The sequence below is a fragment of the Rattus norvegicus genome, chromosome 7, assembly GCF_036323735.1.
Source record: "Rattus norvegicus strain BN/NHsdMcwi chromosome 7, GRCr8, whole genome shotgun sequence".
In the NCBI taxonomy this organism is placed as follows: Eukaryota; Metazoa; Chordata; class Mammalia; order Rodentia; family Muridae; genus Rattus; species Rattus norvegicus.
The window spans coordinates 109,653,208-109,669,559 of NC_086025.1; the positions used below are offsets into that span (position 1 = coordinate 109,653,208).

At 55.0% G+C, this 16,352-nt stretch overlaps 2 protein-coding genes and 1 long non-coding RNA gene across 26 annotated transcripts in view; 1 reads left to right on the top strand and 2 right to left on the bottom strand.

Annotated features, from left to right (window-relative positions):
- Positions 1-10,147, bottom strand: part of Scrib (scribble planar cell polarity protein) — a 23,321-nt gene extending 13,174 nt beyond the window's left edge. For 9 of the 14 annotated variants that reach the window (XR_010053008.1, XR_005486672.2, XM_063263871.1 and 6 more), the window contains exons 1-18: positions 9,333-10,147; positions 7,711-7,828; positions 7,514-7,592; positions 7,337-7,426; positions 7,191-7,247; positions 7,038-7,101; positions 6,864-6,938; positions 6,653-6,797; positions 5,999-6,117; positions 4,988-5,187; positions 4,748-4,914; positions 4,533-4,663; positions 4,312-4,437; positions 3,413-3,577; positions 2,512-2,883; positions 1,481-1,543; positions 858-947; positions 243-320 (exon numbers count right to left, since the gene is read on the bottom strand). Coding sequence is in view for 12 of the 14 variants with exons in the window: in XM_063263871.1 (XP_063119941.1) it covers positions 243-320; positions 858-947; positions 1,481-1,543; positions 2,512-2,883; positions 3,413-3,577; positions 4,312-4,437; positions 4,533-4,663; positions 4,748-4,914; positions 4,988-5,187; positions 5,999-6,117; positions 6,653-6,797; positions 6,864-6,938; positions 7,038-7,101; positions 7,191-7,247; positions 7,337-7,426; positions 7,514-7,592; positions 7,711-7,828; positions 9,333-9,491 (2,298 nt within the window). In the remaining 2 variants the exon portion in view is untranslated. The remainder of the gene's footprint in view (positions 1-242; positions 321-857; positions 948-1,480; positions 1,544-2,511; positions 2,884-3,412; positions 3,578-4,311; positions 4,438-4,532; positions 4,664-4,747; positions 4,915-4,987; positions 5,188-5,998; positions 6,118-6,652; positions 6,798-6,863; positions 6,939-7,037; positions 7,102-7,190; positions 7,248-7,336; positions 7,427-7,513; positions 7,593-7,710; positions 7,829-9,332) is intronic. The other 5 variants (XM_063263873.1, XM_063263872.1, XM_039079543.2 and 2 more) reach the window with 3 other exon arrangements.
- The window catches only part of LOC102548315 (uncharacterized), a 16,380-nt gene continuing 10,112 nt past the window's right edge, over positions 10,085-16,352 (top strand). For 2 of the 4 annotated variants that reach the window (XR_010053848.1, XR_010053850.1), the window contains exons 1-2: positions 12,479-13,033; positions 16,182-16,274. This is a non-coding gene — a long non-coding RNA (uncharacterized LOC102548315). Of the gene's footprint in view, positions 10,224-11,051; positions 11,191-12,478; positions 13,034-16,181; positions 16,275-16,352 lie in introns of those variants that run through there. The other 2 variants (XR_005487508.2, XR_010053849.1) reach the window with 2 other exon arrangements.
- Positions 10,283-16,352, bottom strand: part of Puf60 (poly-U binding splicing factor 60) — a 10,954-nt gene continuing 4,884 nt past the window's right edge. For 4 of the 8 annotated variants that reach the window (XM_006241897.5, NM_001191880.2, NM_001399391.1 and 1 more), the window contains 10 exons: positions 15,642-15,737; positions 15,446-15,535; positions 14,511-14,561; positions 12,318-12,479; positions 12,143-12,235; positions 11,818-12,031; positions 11,544-11,734; positions 11,274-11,409; positions 10,845-11,080; positions 10,283-10,727 (listed from right to left, as the gene is read on the bottom strand). In XM_006241897.5, the coding sequence (XP_006241959.2) occupies positions 10,428-10,727; positions 10,845-11,080; positions 11,274-11,409; positions 11,544-11,734; positions 11,818-12,031; positions 12,143-12,235; positions 12,318-12,479; positions 14,511-14,561; positions 15,446-15,535; positions 15,642-15,737 (1,569 nt within the window). In that variant the 3' untranslated portion in view covers positions 10,283-10,427. The remainder of the gene's footprint in view (positions 10,728-10,844; positions 11,081-11,273; positions 11,410-11,543; positions 11,735-11,817; positions 12,032-12,142; positions 12,236-12,317; positions 12,480-14,510; positions 14,562-15,445; positions 15,536-15,641; positions 15,738-16,352) is intronic. The other 4 variants (NM_001399394.1, NM_001399393.1, NM_001399392.1 and 1 more) reach the window with 1 other exon arrangement.

Consider the following 16,352-nt stretch of genomic DNA (forward strand, 5'->3'; position numbering starts at 1 on the left):
GCATAGTAAATCTGTGATCTACCACTAACCTATATCCCTAGGCCCAGATGGAGAGGGAACTCGGCATGGAGGACTTCTAAGCCTATTGTTTAAGAACTCAATAACTTTACCCAGTTATCTTTGGGCCCTAGGCTTCTGGATGGGGAAGACAGGACGTTCTGATTAGGACAGCCAAGTGTCTCAAAAATCAGGACTACGTGGACCTTGGAGGGCACAGTTGTGGCAAGGGGGTCACTACTTACCTCGAGAAGTTTGTCACCGACTCGGACTCCAGCATGGGCTGCAGGACCCTCCTCAGACACTCGAGAGATGAAAATGCCCTAGAGGACAAGCAGAGGAAGGTACCTTCTCCTTATAGGTGTGAAAGGTGCAGAGGCCACTGGGCAGCAAGACAACCACTTTCTACAAAGACATCCCTGGCCTGCCCTCTGGGGAGGATGCAAAGACCCCAAACAAACACATGGAAAAGAACAGCTTCCTGGCCCAGAGGGCTGTTCTCAGCTACGGGGAAGGCTTCAGCTCATGAAGCTAGAATACAAAAGTCAAGCTTGGAAGAGACTTTTTTTGACCCCAGAGCTGGCATGAGAAAATGGGGAAGGAAAACCTGTCTGTAGAGGGAACAGCTCAGCTACCCTGTTAGCTGTTCTCAGACTCCTAACATCCTGCTCCATGACCACCCACTCATGTGTTCAGTGCCCTGGAGTGACCCACGAAGCACATTCTAAAGGACACTAAGCAGGCCATATGGTGTTGACCACTGATTCCCTAAGAGAAAAAAGAAGTTCCCTGAGACAAGAGGGGCAGGTGTGACAGGAGAGCTCACGGAGACTGGTCACTGACAGACAGCAGCTGCTCACCTCATCGTCTCCTTTGTAGGGGGTAGAGCCCTTTCCCCCTGCGATGCTGATGCCCAGGCCCCCTGTCTGCCGCACGATCGTGAGTGTTAACTGGAAACAAGAGTGGACATAAAGTCTGAAAAGACCTAGGACACCCTGGTGACTGCAGCAGGAAGGGTTGGTGTAGACAACTGCATTCAGCTCAGCCCTGGGTATCTGTGCCACTTGGGTAGCAGAGAGAAGCAGGGAGGCACCTGCGATCCAAAGGCAGGCACAACTTCTGTGAGCTAGTCCATGCAGTATGAAGCTAGCTGTCTTCCAGAAAGTTAAGCCTGGCCTTGTTTCTATACATAAAGATACCTCAAGGTTCACAGTAGGATATAAAAATGGCCCCATAGTTCCACTCATCCCCTGCAGGGCAGGCTGCCCCAGTGTGCAGACATGCTTGTCCTGTCAGGGGACCAGGAAGCCCTAGGGAAGTGGAACCAGAACCCCAGTTCTGTGGCAGCTGTCAGGAACTCTTCTGGGAGAGGGTGTGAGTTGGAGTCATGGAGGTAGGGAGAAGTGAGAGCCCGCAGCCCAGGAAGCAAAAGTCAGCAGCAGCCCCGGGCCCAGAGCAAAGAGCAGCAGCGAGCAGTACAGACCTCTTCCTCCTCAATGCGAGCAGGCTCTATCAGCAGGTTATTGGCCTGGTCAAACGACACCCCCTGTTAGGACAGGAGCAGCGAGGCATGCAGGTTAGCCACCGCTGGGACTGCCACCACCTTCCCCAGCCCTCACCATGAGTGGACAGGACAGAGGAAGATCCAGTCAAGCCCCTGTGATCTGGGAACTGCCACCACCTTCCCCAGACCTCACCATGAGTAGACAGGACAGAGGAATATCCCATCAAGCCCCTGTGATCTGAGTCAGGGCCCCCACGTTTGTAAAACCATGAGCATTTCTGCAGACCACATATATGGTGTGGTTTGGCTGACTAGGATGAAGACTCCAGAGGGCCAGGTTTATTCCTGGCTGTCTCTGACTTAAGTCCAAAATTATCCCAGAGATCGTATACAACAGCCTATATTCTTAGGAAAGGAGTTGGACTTTTAATAGCTGGTGCTTTCTCTGGCCTTGAGGAGTCCTCAGTGAGTAGGTAAGCTCTTTTTGAACCATCAAAATCAAACACAAGGATAAGAAAGAGATGCCACTGTCCTACAGATTTGCCTGGATCCCAAAAAGACTTGACAAGGCACAAGAGCTTCTACCAGGCCCACAGGATGGGCCTGGGCCAGCAGCAAGGCCTTAAGGCTGGTCACTTCCTGAGGCAGGAAGGATTCCGAGAAAGCCAGCAGCTCCTGAGGAGGGCCTTGTTCAAGACTCATCCCAAACACAGGACACAGAGGAACCCCTGGGCTCCCACCCTGCCGGGCAGGCCCAGGGAGCTGCCAAGAATGTCAAAGATCAATGGCAGGGACTCCTTGGACTAAATGGCAAGCATATGTTGACAGTAAGGCCAATCACAGCAAACACATTCATTACCCTTCTCCTGACACCAAGGAGTCTGGACCAGGGTCTGACCCATGTGCCTGTCAGATTAGGGCTAGAAGTTCTCCATGCTGATACCCACCAGGTTCCAAAGCAGCCTGCTAACAAGCCAGCAGAGCCTGGTTCACATAGTGGTATGACAAACCTTGACAGAGGGAGCAGAAGCCACAGCCTCTTCTTTGTCATCTTCTTCCATGCTGGCCTCGCCTTCTTCTTCATCCCTGTTCTCCTCCTCCTCTTCCTCCTCATGGGCTCGAGGAGCCCAAGGTGTGTGTGGGCCATTGTGCCAACCCGCAGTGGGGCCCTCCCTGTCTGTCTGCACCCCTTGCAGCAGGGCCACAACAGCTTCGGGCTGTGGGAGCTTAGAGATCTTGAAGTGCTTCTTGTAGTGGGGTGTGTCTTTGCGGATGAGCCTCTGTCGGCCACTGGGCAGCGGCCAGGGAGCCTCGGGCTGTCCCTCTTCACCTTCACCATCTTCCCTAGGGATCAGTGTGTCCTCTGCAAAGTGCACTGTGGGCTAAGTGGGAAGAGAGATGAGGGTGGCAGCTGGGCCCTAGCTCAATCCTCCCAGGGCCCAGCATTAGTCCTGCAGGTTAACAGCTTGAGGCTGACCTGTTCTCTGCTGTACATGTACATAGAAGATTCACTGCCAAGATCAAAAGATGCTGCTCTTCCCAGACACACATGGTAATGCAAATGGAAACTTAACCACATGGAAAGACCTAGCAGGGGAGCATTATATTGGGACCAGTAACGTGAGGGAGGGATAGCTTCTAGGGAAAGCCCACAGGTACTAAATCTGATAGTACTGAGCTTGGCTGAGAAGTGAAACCTACCCTACCCCGGAACCTCTTTCCCAGGAACCTTCAGGACCACTACCCCACTTTGCAAAACTGCCTGAGGAAGCCCTTAAATATCTCATTATTGCTCAACCAGTAACTGGTGTGGCCCCAATCACACGACTGGCTCTGGAAGACACATAGATGAACAGTACTGACCCCAGAAAGCCCTTCTGCCCTGCAGGCTTTCTTTCTGTTTGCCCTTACCTCATTATAGTCTTCCTCTGGATACTCTTCCTGACCAGGCATGGCCTCTTGCTGGCCTAGCCCTTGTACCTCAGCCGGGAGGGTCTCAGGTTCACCATCGGAGGCTGTGCTTGCCGACGGGACAGAGTTACCACTCAGGGCAGACTCTGCGCTCAGCCTCCTCTCCTGCAGCAAGTGGTGATGTCAGGCTGCACAGCAGTTTGTTACCAAGAGGCTACACTCATGTGGCAGATCTCTACTAGTCTTCCTGCTGCCCTGGTTGTAAGAGCCCCAGCAGGCTCCCTTCTTGCCATTGCTCCCAGTCTGAAATCCAGTCAGGCATAGTCATGGTTCTATGGCTCAGACCTTGGCAATGTCTTCTCCCACATTCAGGAGAATAAATACAAAGATACCAGGAGAACATAAACCTGAAATGAGTTCTATCCCTACAAAGTTGGGAAGTAGCCACGCATAGTCAGTGTTCGTCTAGCCACCATGTCTAGATACCTAGAAACATGACACAGCCTCAGTGATAGAAGCTTTGTAATAAGCAAATGACCTGCCCTGTTCTAACACCTAACCCCTTCCCAGGTACACGTGGGAAAATGAAGGTAACAGAGCCTTCCTTCAGCCCAATCCCTGGCCAACCTCCATCTTTTGCCACCATGGCGTGCCTAGCATTTGGCCCTGGGAAACCCTAACCCTGGCTCTGCCTCACTCCCGACTCCACAGGGAAGGACTACACGAGGACCACCCACCTGCACCTTCTGGCCAGCACAACCCTCAGCCACACCTGCCCGTGTGGTTCCAGTTCCACTCACCAGCTCTTCTCCAGGCCCCGCCCCCATGAAGCCTCTGCCTCACGGCTCCCACTGCCAGGATGGATGGACACCCATGGCTGCTCATCCCTTCCTGCCTACCTCCTCTGAAGGTGAGGGTGGGCTGGGGTCAGGCTTGCAGACGAAGGCCTCGTTTCGGCGCTCCTCAATGCCCCTCTTCATCACCTTGAGCTCACTGGGATGAGGTGTGGCCCTACGCTGTAGGCCCTGCCATGGGGACAGGGATGAGGAACAGAGGCCGGGAAGGGGTCAGGCAGGGGTAGGACAGAAGTGCACAGCCCACAGTCCCCACCCCTCCATACCCGCTTCTCGGCTGCAGCTTCCTCAGCATCTTCTTCACCTTCAAGGGGGTCCTCAAACTGGATGACACTGACACGGCTCAGAGGGGCATCACTGCAGCTCTCTGAGGGACTGCTCTGCTGTCCAGGGTCTTCTGTGGGAGGCAAGAGTCAGAGACCCATGCTGGTCTCTCTACTTCACCCACCCACCATTCAAGGCTGAGCCAAGAGCAACCTACCGAGACTTGGCAAGGGCTGCTGGGGCAGCAGGTAGCAGGTAAGCACCTTTTCACCAGTTTGGGCATCATCCTCGGTCTGGAAGCGGAGCATGGGTTGTGCCTGGTTCTCAGCCAGCCACAGTGCCTTGAGGTTGAGGTGGGTGAGTGCAAACGGCAGACTCCGCAGCCTGGAGACCAGGCAGGCATAGTCAGCACACATAAGGATGCTGCCTGGACCCCAGGGGTCACACGCACACTCACCGGTTCCCAGCTACGTCAAGCACATGCAGCTCAGCTGTATGGGCAAGCTCAGGAGGAAGGACAGCCAGGCGATTGTCTCTCAAGGAGAGGACACTAAGGGCTACGCAGCCTCCGATTTCAGGTGGCAGCACCTCAAGATGATTCCGGTCCACATTAAGGTTCGTCAGTTTGGTCAGTTTGCCCAGAGAGCGGGGTAAAGCCTGGCCAGGAAAAGGAAGGAGCTGAAGCTGACAGAAACCCCCTGGGGTAGGAGGAAAAGAGAGGCCTTGGGAAAGTAAAGGTCTCCTTTAAGGTAAACTCCCTAGTTCATTGGTGTTCCCCATAGCCCATAGGAACTATGGTTAGGGGATCTAGACATAGAACCAGTTGGCACCCTGTCCCCCTCTCCCCCACTTAAGGACAGCATATACCCTGCCAGGCTACTTGAGACCTCAGACTGTCCTCTCTGACTCTCTCCCATAGCCACCCAGCCAATCTACCAAGGTCATGTTTCTGTGACCCCCTCCACTACTCACACCCGCTCGTTCGTTCGTTTCCATACCACTCTCTTCTCTCACCATGAGTGGGTACCCCCCACACAGGAAAATTCCACACCATCTCTTCTCTTACTACCGTGAGTGTGGGTATCCCACACACAGGGAAATCCCACACCACTCTCAGCCTGAGACTAATACCACTACAGACATCTCTAGTTTGGGCCCTAGAACTTCTGTTCACCCTAGTTATATGGAGCACACACGCTCCTGTCCGATTTGCCTTTGCCTTCTACCCAGTCCTCTCTGAGCCCATACTGAATGTCTGAAAAAGCATACCCTGAGCTCTTTAACCCTTATAGGGTCCGAGGCAATCTCATATGCCAGTGAACTCTTTCTCCTGACCAAGAATGCCCCAGCAAGCATCTCCCCTGGGATAAGCCACTGCCATCAGGTGCTTGTGTTGCCCCTACATATTAGCACTGACTGCACTTATCACACCCTAAGAAGCTCTGTGCCTCAGGGCTGCCAGCCCTACCGTTAACAGGTTCTCTGTGAGGATCAGTTCCGAGAGGTTCTCACAGTCCCCTATGGCCTCAGTGACCTCACATAGCCGGTTCTGGTCCACCTTCAGGATAGACAGCTGCTTCAGCTGACCTGGCATCAAGGAGACATGGTGACTAGATTGAATCAGGTCAAGAGCACTTGAGTATGTGGGTTCTCCAAATGGACACAGTCTGGTTCCACATTCCAGCGACAGCGGTTTCTCTGAGTACTCTAAGATCTCCTATGCTCACCACACCCCTACCCTTCTTACTGCAGACTTGCTCAGCTTCCAAGACTCTTCCCTACCCACTGACCCCTGCAAACCTATATTCTCAACTCTTGTCATCACAAACTACCTTGACACTTGAATAGTAATTGGATGACAGGGTATCTTTTTATCTTTTTTTTTTTTCCGGAGCTGGGGACCGAACCCAGGGCCTTGCGCTTCCTAGGCAAGCGCTCTACCACTGAGCTAAATCCCCAACCCCGATGACAGGGTATCTTATCTCAGCCTTATCTTACTTAACCTGCCCTCTTCGGATACCTCTAGCCTAGGTCAAGTCAGGTCCTACCTAAGCCCCACTTTGGCACCTCACAAGGCCATTGATGAGAGTGGCAGTCCCCAGGACCCTCTGGGCACACTGACCAATGCCCTCTGGCAGCCGCTGAAGCAAATTCTGGGAAAGCAGCAGATCTGTGAGCAGTGCCAGCCCACCCAGCTCCACGGGTAGCTCCTCCAGCCTGTTCTCTGACACGTCCAGGCATACCAGCCGCCGCAGGTTGCCTAGCTCCTGAAGACAGACAAAAGGTCAAAGGGCAGCAGGTAGGGGGATAAAGACAGTCCCACCCTCACTTACCGGGGGCAGCGCTGACAGTTGGTTTCGGTCTAGCCACAGCTCCCGTAGGTTAGGCAGAGCCCCCAGAGTGTCAGGCTGCAAAGAGGGACAAAGACAGGAGAAACCAGTGTGACACCCTTCAGGAGCAGCTGTTCCACACCACACCCATGCTTCCCCAGGCAGCCCTCACTGCACCAGCACTTCCAGGTCATTGCCTCCCAGATCCAGCTGTTCTAGCTTCACAAGGAAAGACAGGGACCTACAGAAGAAAGAAGGTCTGGATGTGGCCACTCAGCTCAAGCCCCAGCAGAGCTCTGGCACAGTCGGGGTGGGAGGCCCCAAACTTACGCAGGGAGAGATTTAAGCAGGTTCTCCCGCAGTTCCAAGGTCACCAAATTGGCCAGGCTGAAAGAGATCAAGGGCCAAGGCTGAGGAAGGCAGGGCCAAGACAAGTACTCCCTATACACAGATCCACTCATCAAGGGGACACTCACTTGCCCACATCTCCAGGCAGTGCCTGCAGGGACACATCATTCAGAGCCAGGTGAGCCAGGCTGCGCAGCTGTGTGAAGCCATCGGGAAGCCTGGGGAAACAAAGTAGCAGGCCTCAGATACCCACCAAAGAGTTCTAGAACCTCCACGGCCGACCCCCACTATGGGGTGGCACTTACCTGGAGAGGGGGTTCCCGCTGAAGTCTGCAATCTCCAGAGCCTTACAGAACTTTATGCTCTCAGGTATCTCGGGGATATCTGAGTGTGGAAAGGGTTTGCCATGAGGAAGGCCCACCTTGGGAGCTCCCGGGAACTCTCAGGCTCCACCCCACGTTCACACAGAGTGCCACCCTGGCCTGCCTGCCTGCCTGCCTACCATTCCGGGACACATCCAGCTCCACCAGTTGCATGAAGTTAGCCACTTCAGGAGGCAGCCGCTGGATCTCGTTGTCACTGAGGCCCAACTTCCGCAAGTTCAATAGCCGGAAGAAGGGCTGTGGGTAGAAGAAGATGTGAGTGGGTGAACAGGCTCTACAAAGCAAAGCCTTAAGGGTAGAGAAGAGTTTGTAAACCAGGAAATCATGGCCACACAGTCCTAGACCTCTGTGTGTCCCAGGTCACACAAGTTTCTGGGGGGTCTAGACATGATACCCAGTGTGCTGAAAAACCAGACAAAGAAACCTGAAAACGCACCCCTGCCCACCTGATGCCTGGTCTCCCTTGTGTCATTTGTCACTGTACCACTGCTGTTGTGCAATGATCCTCTGTAACTGCTGAGCGGGACTCTCCTGAGATACCTGCAGCGTCAGATCTATCCTGTCATCCCTCAGCAGAGAGCCCACCTCACTGTTACCTAGATGTCACCCAGATAACATGCCCCACGTGAGACATCATCAGCTCCCGAATGCATAGTCCCTGCCCCTCTGCCCTCTAGGTCACTCTTAGTATCCTACCTACTACCCAAACTACCTCTTCTCAAAGAGCTTGGAGCTCTTCAGGAACCCCAACAATGAACAAGAGTTGGACAATGAACGGTAAGAGCTTGACAAAGAGAGAACAACAATTAAAAACACCAGAGAGCAGTGGGGTGGGTTGTAGGTGGTACACATCTTTAGTTCCAGAAGAGACAGGTAGATCTCTGAGTTCTAGTCCAGCCTGGTCTACAGAGTTCCAGGATAGCCAGGGATACAAAGAGAAACCCTGACTCAAAGAAACAACAGAATAAAAATGCAGCAGCAGCAACAACAACAGGCACCAGAGAGGAAACAACAACAACAGGCACCAGAGAGGAAACAAGGGCAAAATATCTAAGATTCACACATGGATACCATAAAAAACAGAGCTGTCACAAATACACCCAGAGTGCCACGGGCCGTCAAGAATATCAGACCACTCAGTCCTCTATCTCAAAAAGTAAGTCCTTCGTGACCTGCCTCCTTTGGTCTTCTTTCTAGTGTGGCCTCGGAACAACAACAAAAACCCCAACAACAAACCGACAGGAAGGAACACAGACAGTGAGAGGTGGGCTCTCCGCTGAGAGATGACAGAATAGATCTGACGCCGCAAGTATCTTCGGAGAGTCCCACTGAGCACTGCAACCCGCCTCCTCCCCAAACGAAGGCAGGACAGAGTGCAAGAAAACCAAGTCCCTATCCTTAAAGCAGCCCAACAAGCAGTAACAGTTGCTAGCCCAGGTCCGCCTCGCACCCTGAATCCATCCTTCCTGTGCTTTCACGGGTTTCTCTGTTGGCTCCCCTTTTAGGTTCAGTATCCACCCAGTCCCCAGACAGGCTGCCACCAGGTGCCAACACAGGCGGCTGGGGGAGGGTGTGGCTGGCTGGGGCGGGGCTCTGACCAGTAGGAACCTGCAGGGCCGGCTGGAGGTTGCGGTGCCTAGCCCGGGCAGCTCCTGCTGAGGTCTGCTCTAGCCGGCTGCCCCAGAAGTCATACACTACCCAGAGAACTGAGCGCGGGGCAGCAGGTGCGGCGGCTACTCACCTTAGGTAGCTCGCGCAGCTGGTTGGCGTCGAGGAGCAGCTCCTCCAGGCTACGACTGTAGCGGTAAATCTCCTCTGGTACAACCTGCAGCGAGCAATGCCGCTTATCCACCGACTCCACGTGCCGGTTGCAACGCCAGAGCGGGATGCACTTCAGCATGATGCGGGCCGGCAGTGAGCGCGGGCTCGGGAGGCGCTCGGCGGGCTCGGGCCGGGGGGCGGGGCTCGGCCCGCATGAGCGCCGAGCGCGGGCGGAGCGGCGCGCGCGGGGGTGGGGCGGGCAGCCCGGACCCGGACTGCGGCCGGGGTCGGCGCTAGGCTCGGCCCGCGTTCAATACGAGCTGTAGGCTCGAATGGCGGCACACAGCTGGCAGCGCGGCCTGACCCGGCAGCGCTTTCTTAGGCGGTGGGGGCGCGGCGGCGGCTCCGCATCCCGCCCGGCCTGCTCACCTAGCAGCTCATCCGCCCGCAGCACCGCAGCCGGAACCGCCGCCGCTGCCCGCGACAACCGCCCAGCCGCGTAGCCCGCCGGGAAGCCTAGGCCCGCCCTCTCTGCTCAAAACTACAACTCCCAAAGGGCGCCGCGGCATCTCCGGCGACCCGTAGCAGTCTCGCGCAGGGCATGTCGGGACTTCCGGGCCAGTTCCGGCGTGACCCATAGTAGTAGCTGTAATAACTAAGATTCCCAACCGCCCGCAAAAAGCTCTCGGTCCTGGATACTACAGATCTCGGGTCCGGACTGCTCTCAGCGATATTCACGTAGGGAAGGACTGCAAGCCATCACTCCCCTCAACTGGAGATAAAGCAAAGCCTGTCCCAAACCTTGGTCCCTCCTGTTCATCCCTGCACACCATGCTTAACACCCTCCTTGTCCCGGGTGCCTTGAACCCAGGTAAGACATTCCACACATAACCAGCCTAGGTCATGGGACCAACTTCAGACACAGGGACATCAGGGCCAGCAGTATCTGCATCTTTATGTACACTACAGGGTGGGCTGGGCAGAGTGCCTGGTCCCAGGGACACACCACTTTTAACACTTTACAAAACCCAAAGGAAGGAAGGGGCAAGTGCAAGTCCAGGAAATGAGGCCAAAGTCACGCAGAGAGGTCGCTGTTATCAAAACGCTCCTGGTCATACACTTCAGCCACCACCTTGCGACCACCAAACCAGCGCCCATTGAGGGCCTGGATGGCCTTGTGAGTCTCTGAAGCCATGGAAAATTCCACAAAAATCTTGACGATGATTTCTGCATCTTCCTCCTCGCCCTGTTTTTCTTGGTAGATAATGACCCGGTTCACAGCACCAAATTTGCCACATTCCTCTGTCACCTCTCCCTCCAGGTCATCATCAATGTCCTTGGGATCCACCATGTTTCGGAGAACCATCACTGTAGACTGTGGGAAAGAGAATTGAATGCTGTGATTGTGGGAAAGATAACTGAACGCTGTGACCTATCGACCACTACGTCCGTACTACCGTACAAGCAGCAATGGCACCAGTGCACTACCTACCTCCTGTTTTCTGAGTAGCTTTTGCATGACCATGTGTCGAGCACTGCTGCCAGAGATGCTCATGTGCTCCTGCTCACTCAACATCTCTGGCCGCTCTGACTCTGGAAACAGCTCCTCCTCTTCCTTCTCCTTCTTGGGTTCCAACAGACCCAGCGTTGGCGGGCTGGCTAGGATGGGGTTCACCACTCCCACAGAGGGGATGGTGACCGGAATAGGAGGGCGGGCTGGTGTCACACCTGCAGCAAAACCAACCAAGTTTAACAGCCACGCATACATCCTCTCTCAAGAAGGAATAGAGATGGTTGGCTATAACCAGCCTGCCCTGGGTTCAAGTGATTACACTGAAGTAAGCATGGGTTAGAAAGCTGAAGGCAGACCTTAGAGGAGAGGGGAAAGGAATGGTGGAGAACCTGACCCATCCAGACTTACCTGTGATGACTCCAGGGGCTTGGGCAGCCATGACAGCCTGGGGTAGGGCCCCTAAGGGCTGGGCCAGTGTCAGTGCTGGGGACACTAGTCCTGGTGTGGCTAAAGTACCCAGCACTGCAGCTCCAGCCACTGCTTCCTGCAACCGAAAGGCAACCATAGTCAGTTTCTAGTCCGAGTCTTCCACCCAAAACCATCTAAAGAGCCAGTTCCCAAAGGATTAGTGGGTCTGTCCACCCACTGTCAAACACACATCACTGCACCAGCTCTCACCTGAGCTGTAATCTTGGCTGTGGCTGCAGCTGCGGCCACAGCAGCAGCAGGCGGGAGACCTCCAGGCGTGGCAGGTGTTAGCAGGGGCATTGGGGGTGTGACGGCCTTGCCCACCCTCAAGTACTGGCCACCCAGATCAAAGAGGTTCATGGAGGACACAGCATCCTGGGACGACTGGGCCTTCTCATATTCTGCAGGGCAGGATGAGCAGTGAGAAAAGCCAGCCCCAGTATGAGGTGGGCTTCCTCTTCTCCTTGGCCCTTCCCAAACTCACCGATAAAACCATAGCCCTTGTGCTTGCCAGTTGTGGGGTCCCGGGCCAGCGTACAAGACTTGATCTTGCCGAAGGCTTCAAACACACTCTTGATATCATCATCAGACAGGTCCTGATGTACGGAGGCCACGTATATTCGGTTGAAAGCCCTAGCCTCCTCAGCCAGCTGGTCTATGATGGGTTGGGCTTGTCCGATGTTGCTAGGTCTTCCCACCTGAAGGAGGTCAAGAACAAACATCAGCCTAGGCCTGTGGTGACTGCTTGTATGTAACTTCACAAAGCACTCAATTACTCTAGGCCCAAGACCAAACTTTCTTGTCCTTACCTTGATGTTCCTGCCCCCAAGCATCACAGAGTTCATCTGCTCCAAAGCCAGCTGTGCAGCTTCTGGGACCTCATACTCCACGAAGGCAAAGCCCTAAATAGAGGAAGGTGTTATAAGGCAAGGAAAGCAGATAGAAGAGCAAGCTAGGGCACCGGGATAGCTCTTATCTGCTTACCTTATGCTTCATGGTAACGGAGTCCCAGGACATATCAATGCTCTTGATGGGGCCAAAGGGAGCAAAGGCCTGGCGAATAGTGTCTTCTCCCAGCTCATAGTAGATGGAACCCACATACACCCGGCACATGATAGCCAGTGCCCGCTGCCGCTGAGCTGCCATCTGCAGCAGGACAGAAGGAGAGAGCCACTGGCTTGTCAGGAAGGCAGAAGACTCAGCAGCCCTCTCCCATCCTGGCCCACCCGCCCAGTGCTGCTGTGGGAAGAACTCCCCACGCAGCAGTGAGGTGCAGGTTGGGCCCTTGCAGCCAGGGTTTAGGGGTCAGCAGGACCCCACCCCAAGGAAGGCCAGGCCCAACAGCAGGACATGGAAGTGCCCAGCCCACCCAGGTCCCAGACAGACTTTGGCAGCAGAGCTGACAGGTAGTCAGAAGGCAAGGCTGAATGACCTATAATTCAGCCCACTTCTGTAGTCTGGAGACCAGGTACCTGGGCTGGGCTGGGAGATCCTCCCACTAGCCCATCCAAGTATTGGGACAGAAGAGGGAAGGAGGAGCTGTCCAAGCCAGACACACCTACTGGCATGGAGGCCAGAAAAGAGGGTGGCAGAAGACAGGGCAGCCAGTGCCCAGAAGAGATCCCAGGGAAGGAATTTGGAGCCCAGAAAGGGGCTCTCTGGAGAGAACAAGGAGCAAGTGCTCATGCAGGGAGACATAGGTGAGGACTCAGTGTGCTCTATACTTTCCCCATCCCAACACCTCCCACAAAAAAGAGCTGCTGGGAGCACATGACTGTAGCCACAAGAGCTGGCCCAGGTAAGAGCATCACGAGGCAGCAGAGAACCCAATGAAGAAGCCTCAGGGATCCTTAGGGCTGGGAAGCTGGCAGGACTAGCAGTGAGCTGGACCACTATAATGAGGGACCAACCATGCCCTGGGAAAGGCTCCTTCCAACACTGCATAGATATGCCAGCCAGGGGGTTCTAGAACTACACATAATGGGCCACAGGTAGAGCCCCATGGGCCAGGGCCCTTCCTCCTTAACACAAACAAGGGCTCCTCTCACCCTAACAAAGGTCCCAGTGGCAAGAGACCAATTTACTTCTTCAGACATTAGCAGGCCTAGTACAGCCCAGTCTCCCTAAGAGAGAGGACTAAAAGGTCCACTAACACAACTTTATCCAGGTGGGGCCTATCTTTCCTCACATTAAGAGCTCCCTGAATCTGGGACCATTCCCTCAAACTGGCAGCTAACAAGCCTCCAGCTACTGTCCAGATGAAGGACCCCAATGGTAGAGCCACCCCTTCTCTAAGCCCCACGCGGAAATGAAGCCAATCTGTCCTTCAGGTCACACTTTGACAAGAGAGTGCCAAGTCTCCCCTTTGAGGCGAGACCACCCAACTACAGGTCTCTCTGACCATATCTCCCAGGACTCCACAGAGGGTCAATAGATCCCTTTCAGACATGCTTTCCAGAGTAGACAGAGTATGTCTCAAATGTGAGGGCAACTCATCCAGGGGTGGCACTCCAAGTGGATACCCCAGAGAAAGGGCCATGTCTTTCCCACAGGATCTCCCCACACGATAGGGCCTGGCCACTTCAACTTGCCTCTGGGCAAGGAAGAGCCATCTCCTTCCCAGACTCCTCTGCTTAATACAGCCATGACCATGTGACCTCTACCCCTTGCTGAGAGCTAGGTCTATGACCCAAATTATTGTTTGCCCTTCCCTCTCTTGCTCACTCAGGCCCCCATCCCCCATCCCCTCCATCCATCCTCCCTCCAGAGCATGATGGGGCCACAGTTAGGACCCCTCTCTTATCAAGGAGCTTGACCCCACCCCAAGAGCCCGGGCAGCCTGGAGACTGCCGGAGCTGGAGGCCCACAGGTACATCCCCCACATGGGGTGGCAAGGCACAGATGAGCTGGCATTGGCAGCTACCCTCCCTGGCTGGCTGCCGCGGCTGCCCTCCGCAGTTACCTGGCCCTCAGAGCAGATGGAGGCCTCCCCAGGGGCGGTCCTGGGGTGAGTGCCCACACCACTGGCCCCACCATGCCTGGCGCTCTGCTGTGCTCGTCCAGAGCTGGCGGGCAGGGCCGGCCAGAGGAGCAAGGTCCCCAGCAGTGGGCTGCACTGCCCCCCTCTAGCCCTGACTAAGGACATGAGCCCCAGAAGAAGTGAGCATTTCTATTGACCGATTGCAAAGGTGAGAGAGGATCTCCAAAGCCCATTGTCACTGCTGCCATCTGAAAGACAGTAAAGACAGAGTTCAGTCTGTTGGAGCCGAGCAGTCTCCCGCTCTTGTCAACACCTCACGCAGACAGCAGCAAGGCGCGGAGTCCCCGCCCTGCCAGGGAGGCCCGCCTGCCTTCCCACACTGCTGGCCACTCTGGCTGGTCACTGGCACCTGCCCAGGGGGGCTTCAGAGCCCCAGGTGCCCCGCCCCACAGCCTTTGCAGCAGGACCGGCGAGGGCAGAAGGAAGGGAGGTAGGAGAGGGATGGACAGAGCACAGTGAACAGCCAGTATCAATGTCTGAGGGTTGGACCTGGGGGTGGGAAGGCTCAAGGCCCAGGAACCTGCCAGCTTTACATAGGCTTCTTCCCATAGATAACACAGCCTCCAGCCTAGAGTAGGGCCCAGTGGAGCACACCCCTAGACTGCCCCTTCAATCGAGGGCCCCAGGGATAAAGGCCTGACCATAAGGGCAAGGAGGATCACAATCTACATGCTGCCATCATGGCTGTACACAGTCTGGGTGACAAGGGTATGGTAAGACCCAGAGGATCTAGTGGGAAGACCAAGAAGGAGAACTGGGCAGAGCTACAGAGAAGGAGTGGGAAGGGTGTGGAGAAGGGGCCTTATCAAGCAACCGGAGGAAAGGCCAGGCCACTCATGCCTCAGAGAGGACCCTGGTGGTCCAGAGAATGAATCTTGAGAGTCTGAGAGTGATAACACCTTCTGGGGGGCAGTCGGCCACAGGCACAGGAGGAGGCAGAGAAGAGGAGGAGATGGTGGAGGTAGTGGGGAGGGGCAGTGGAGACTTCCTGGCCCAGGCTGGGCAGAAGGGCCTCCAGCAGAGCCAGCCCCAAGATAGTGGCTGTGGCGTGCAGGAGGGTGGTAGGGCTCACCTGCAGGTTGGTGAGCTGCTGCTGCTGGTGGGCGATGGTCTGCTTCACCAGCACACTCTTGATGCTCTGCTCCATTGCATATTTCTTGGCCTGTAAGAGATGGCAGTGAGGAGCACTGGGGGGCCCAGCCTGCAGGGGGGATGGCCTGCCTTACCAACCCTGGTTAAGCAGTTGTGCTCAGGAGATGCACTCTCACCTTCTGGAGGGCCTCCTGCTGCTCGGGCGTCAGGGGAGGCAGCCCCAGCTTGGTGCCTGTGCTTTGCCCATTTTCCATCTTGATGGATTCTGTGCCCTGGAGTAGGAAACAGGGGAGTTGTTCAGCAGCAAACTCAAGATTTCTCATGTTATCCCAGAAATCCCAGAGGCCATTTATCCCTAGTCTCTTGAACCAAAGCAAGAGATAAGCCCCAATACAAACTACTTCCTGCCTGGTTAGAATACAGGCCTTTCCTTCAGACATTGCTATACCCACTCAGGCCTTTGTCATAGACATGACTCGTGGATGGGACATAGTAAACTAAGAAGGTACCCTGTAGGGCAACACAATGGCCTCTTCATGCAACACAGGAGAGCAGTGTGCCTGCCTTTGTTGACAATTTGATCCCAGAGTCTCTGTCCCAAGTCTTGTAGAACAGCCAACCTTTATTGTCCTCCAGAGCCCAGAAAACAGAACCAGGACCAAAGACTCATTACTCATAGGCTACCAGACACTATAACCTCTTGGTTTTCTCAACAGGCTACCCCAGAACAAGTGAATACAAGAGACCTTCCCTCCAGCAATGCTCATCTCAGGCCTGAAGACATTCTTTCAAAGCATACCTCCCAGAGGGTGGGTGTTACTCCTCAGTTCATGAGCCCTATAAGGGGCTACAACCTACTTCCATTAACAGAGCCCCACCCTAGCCAA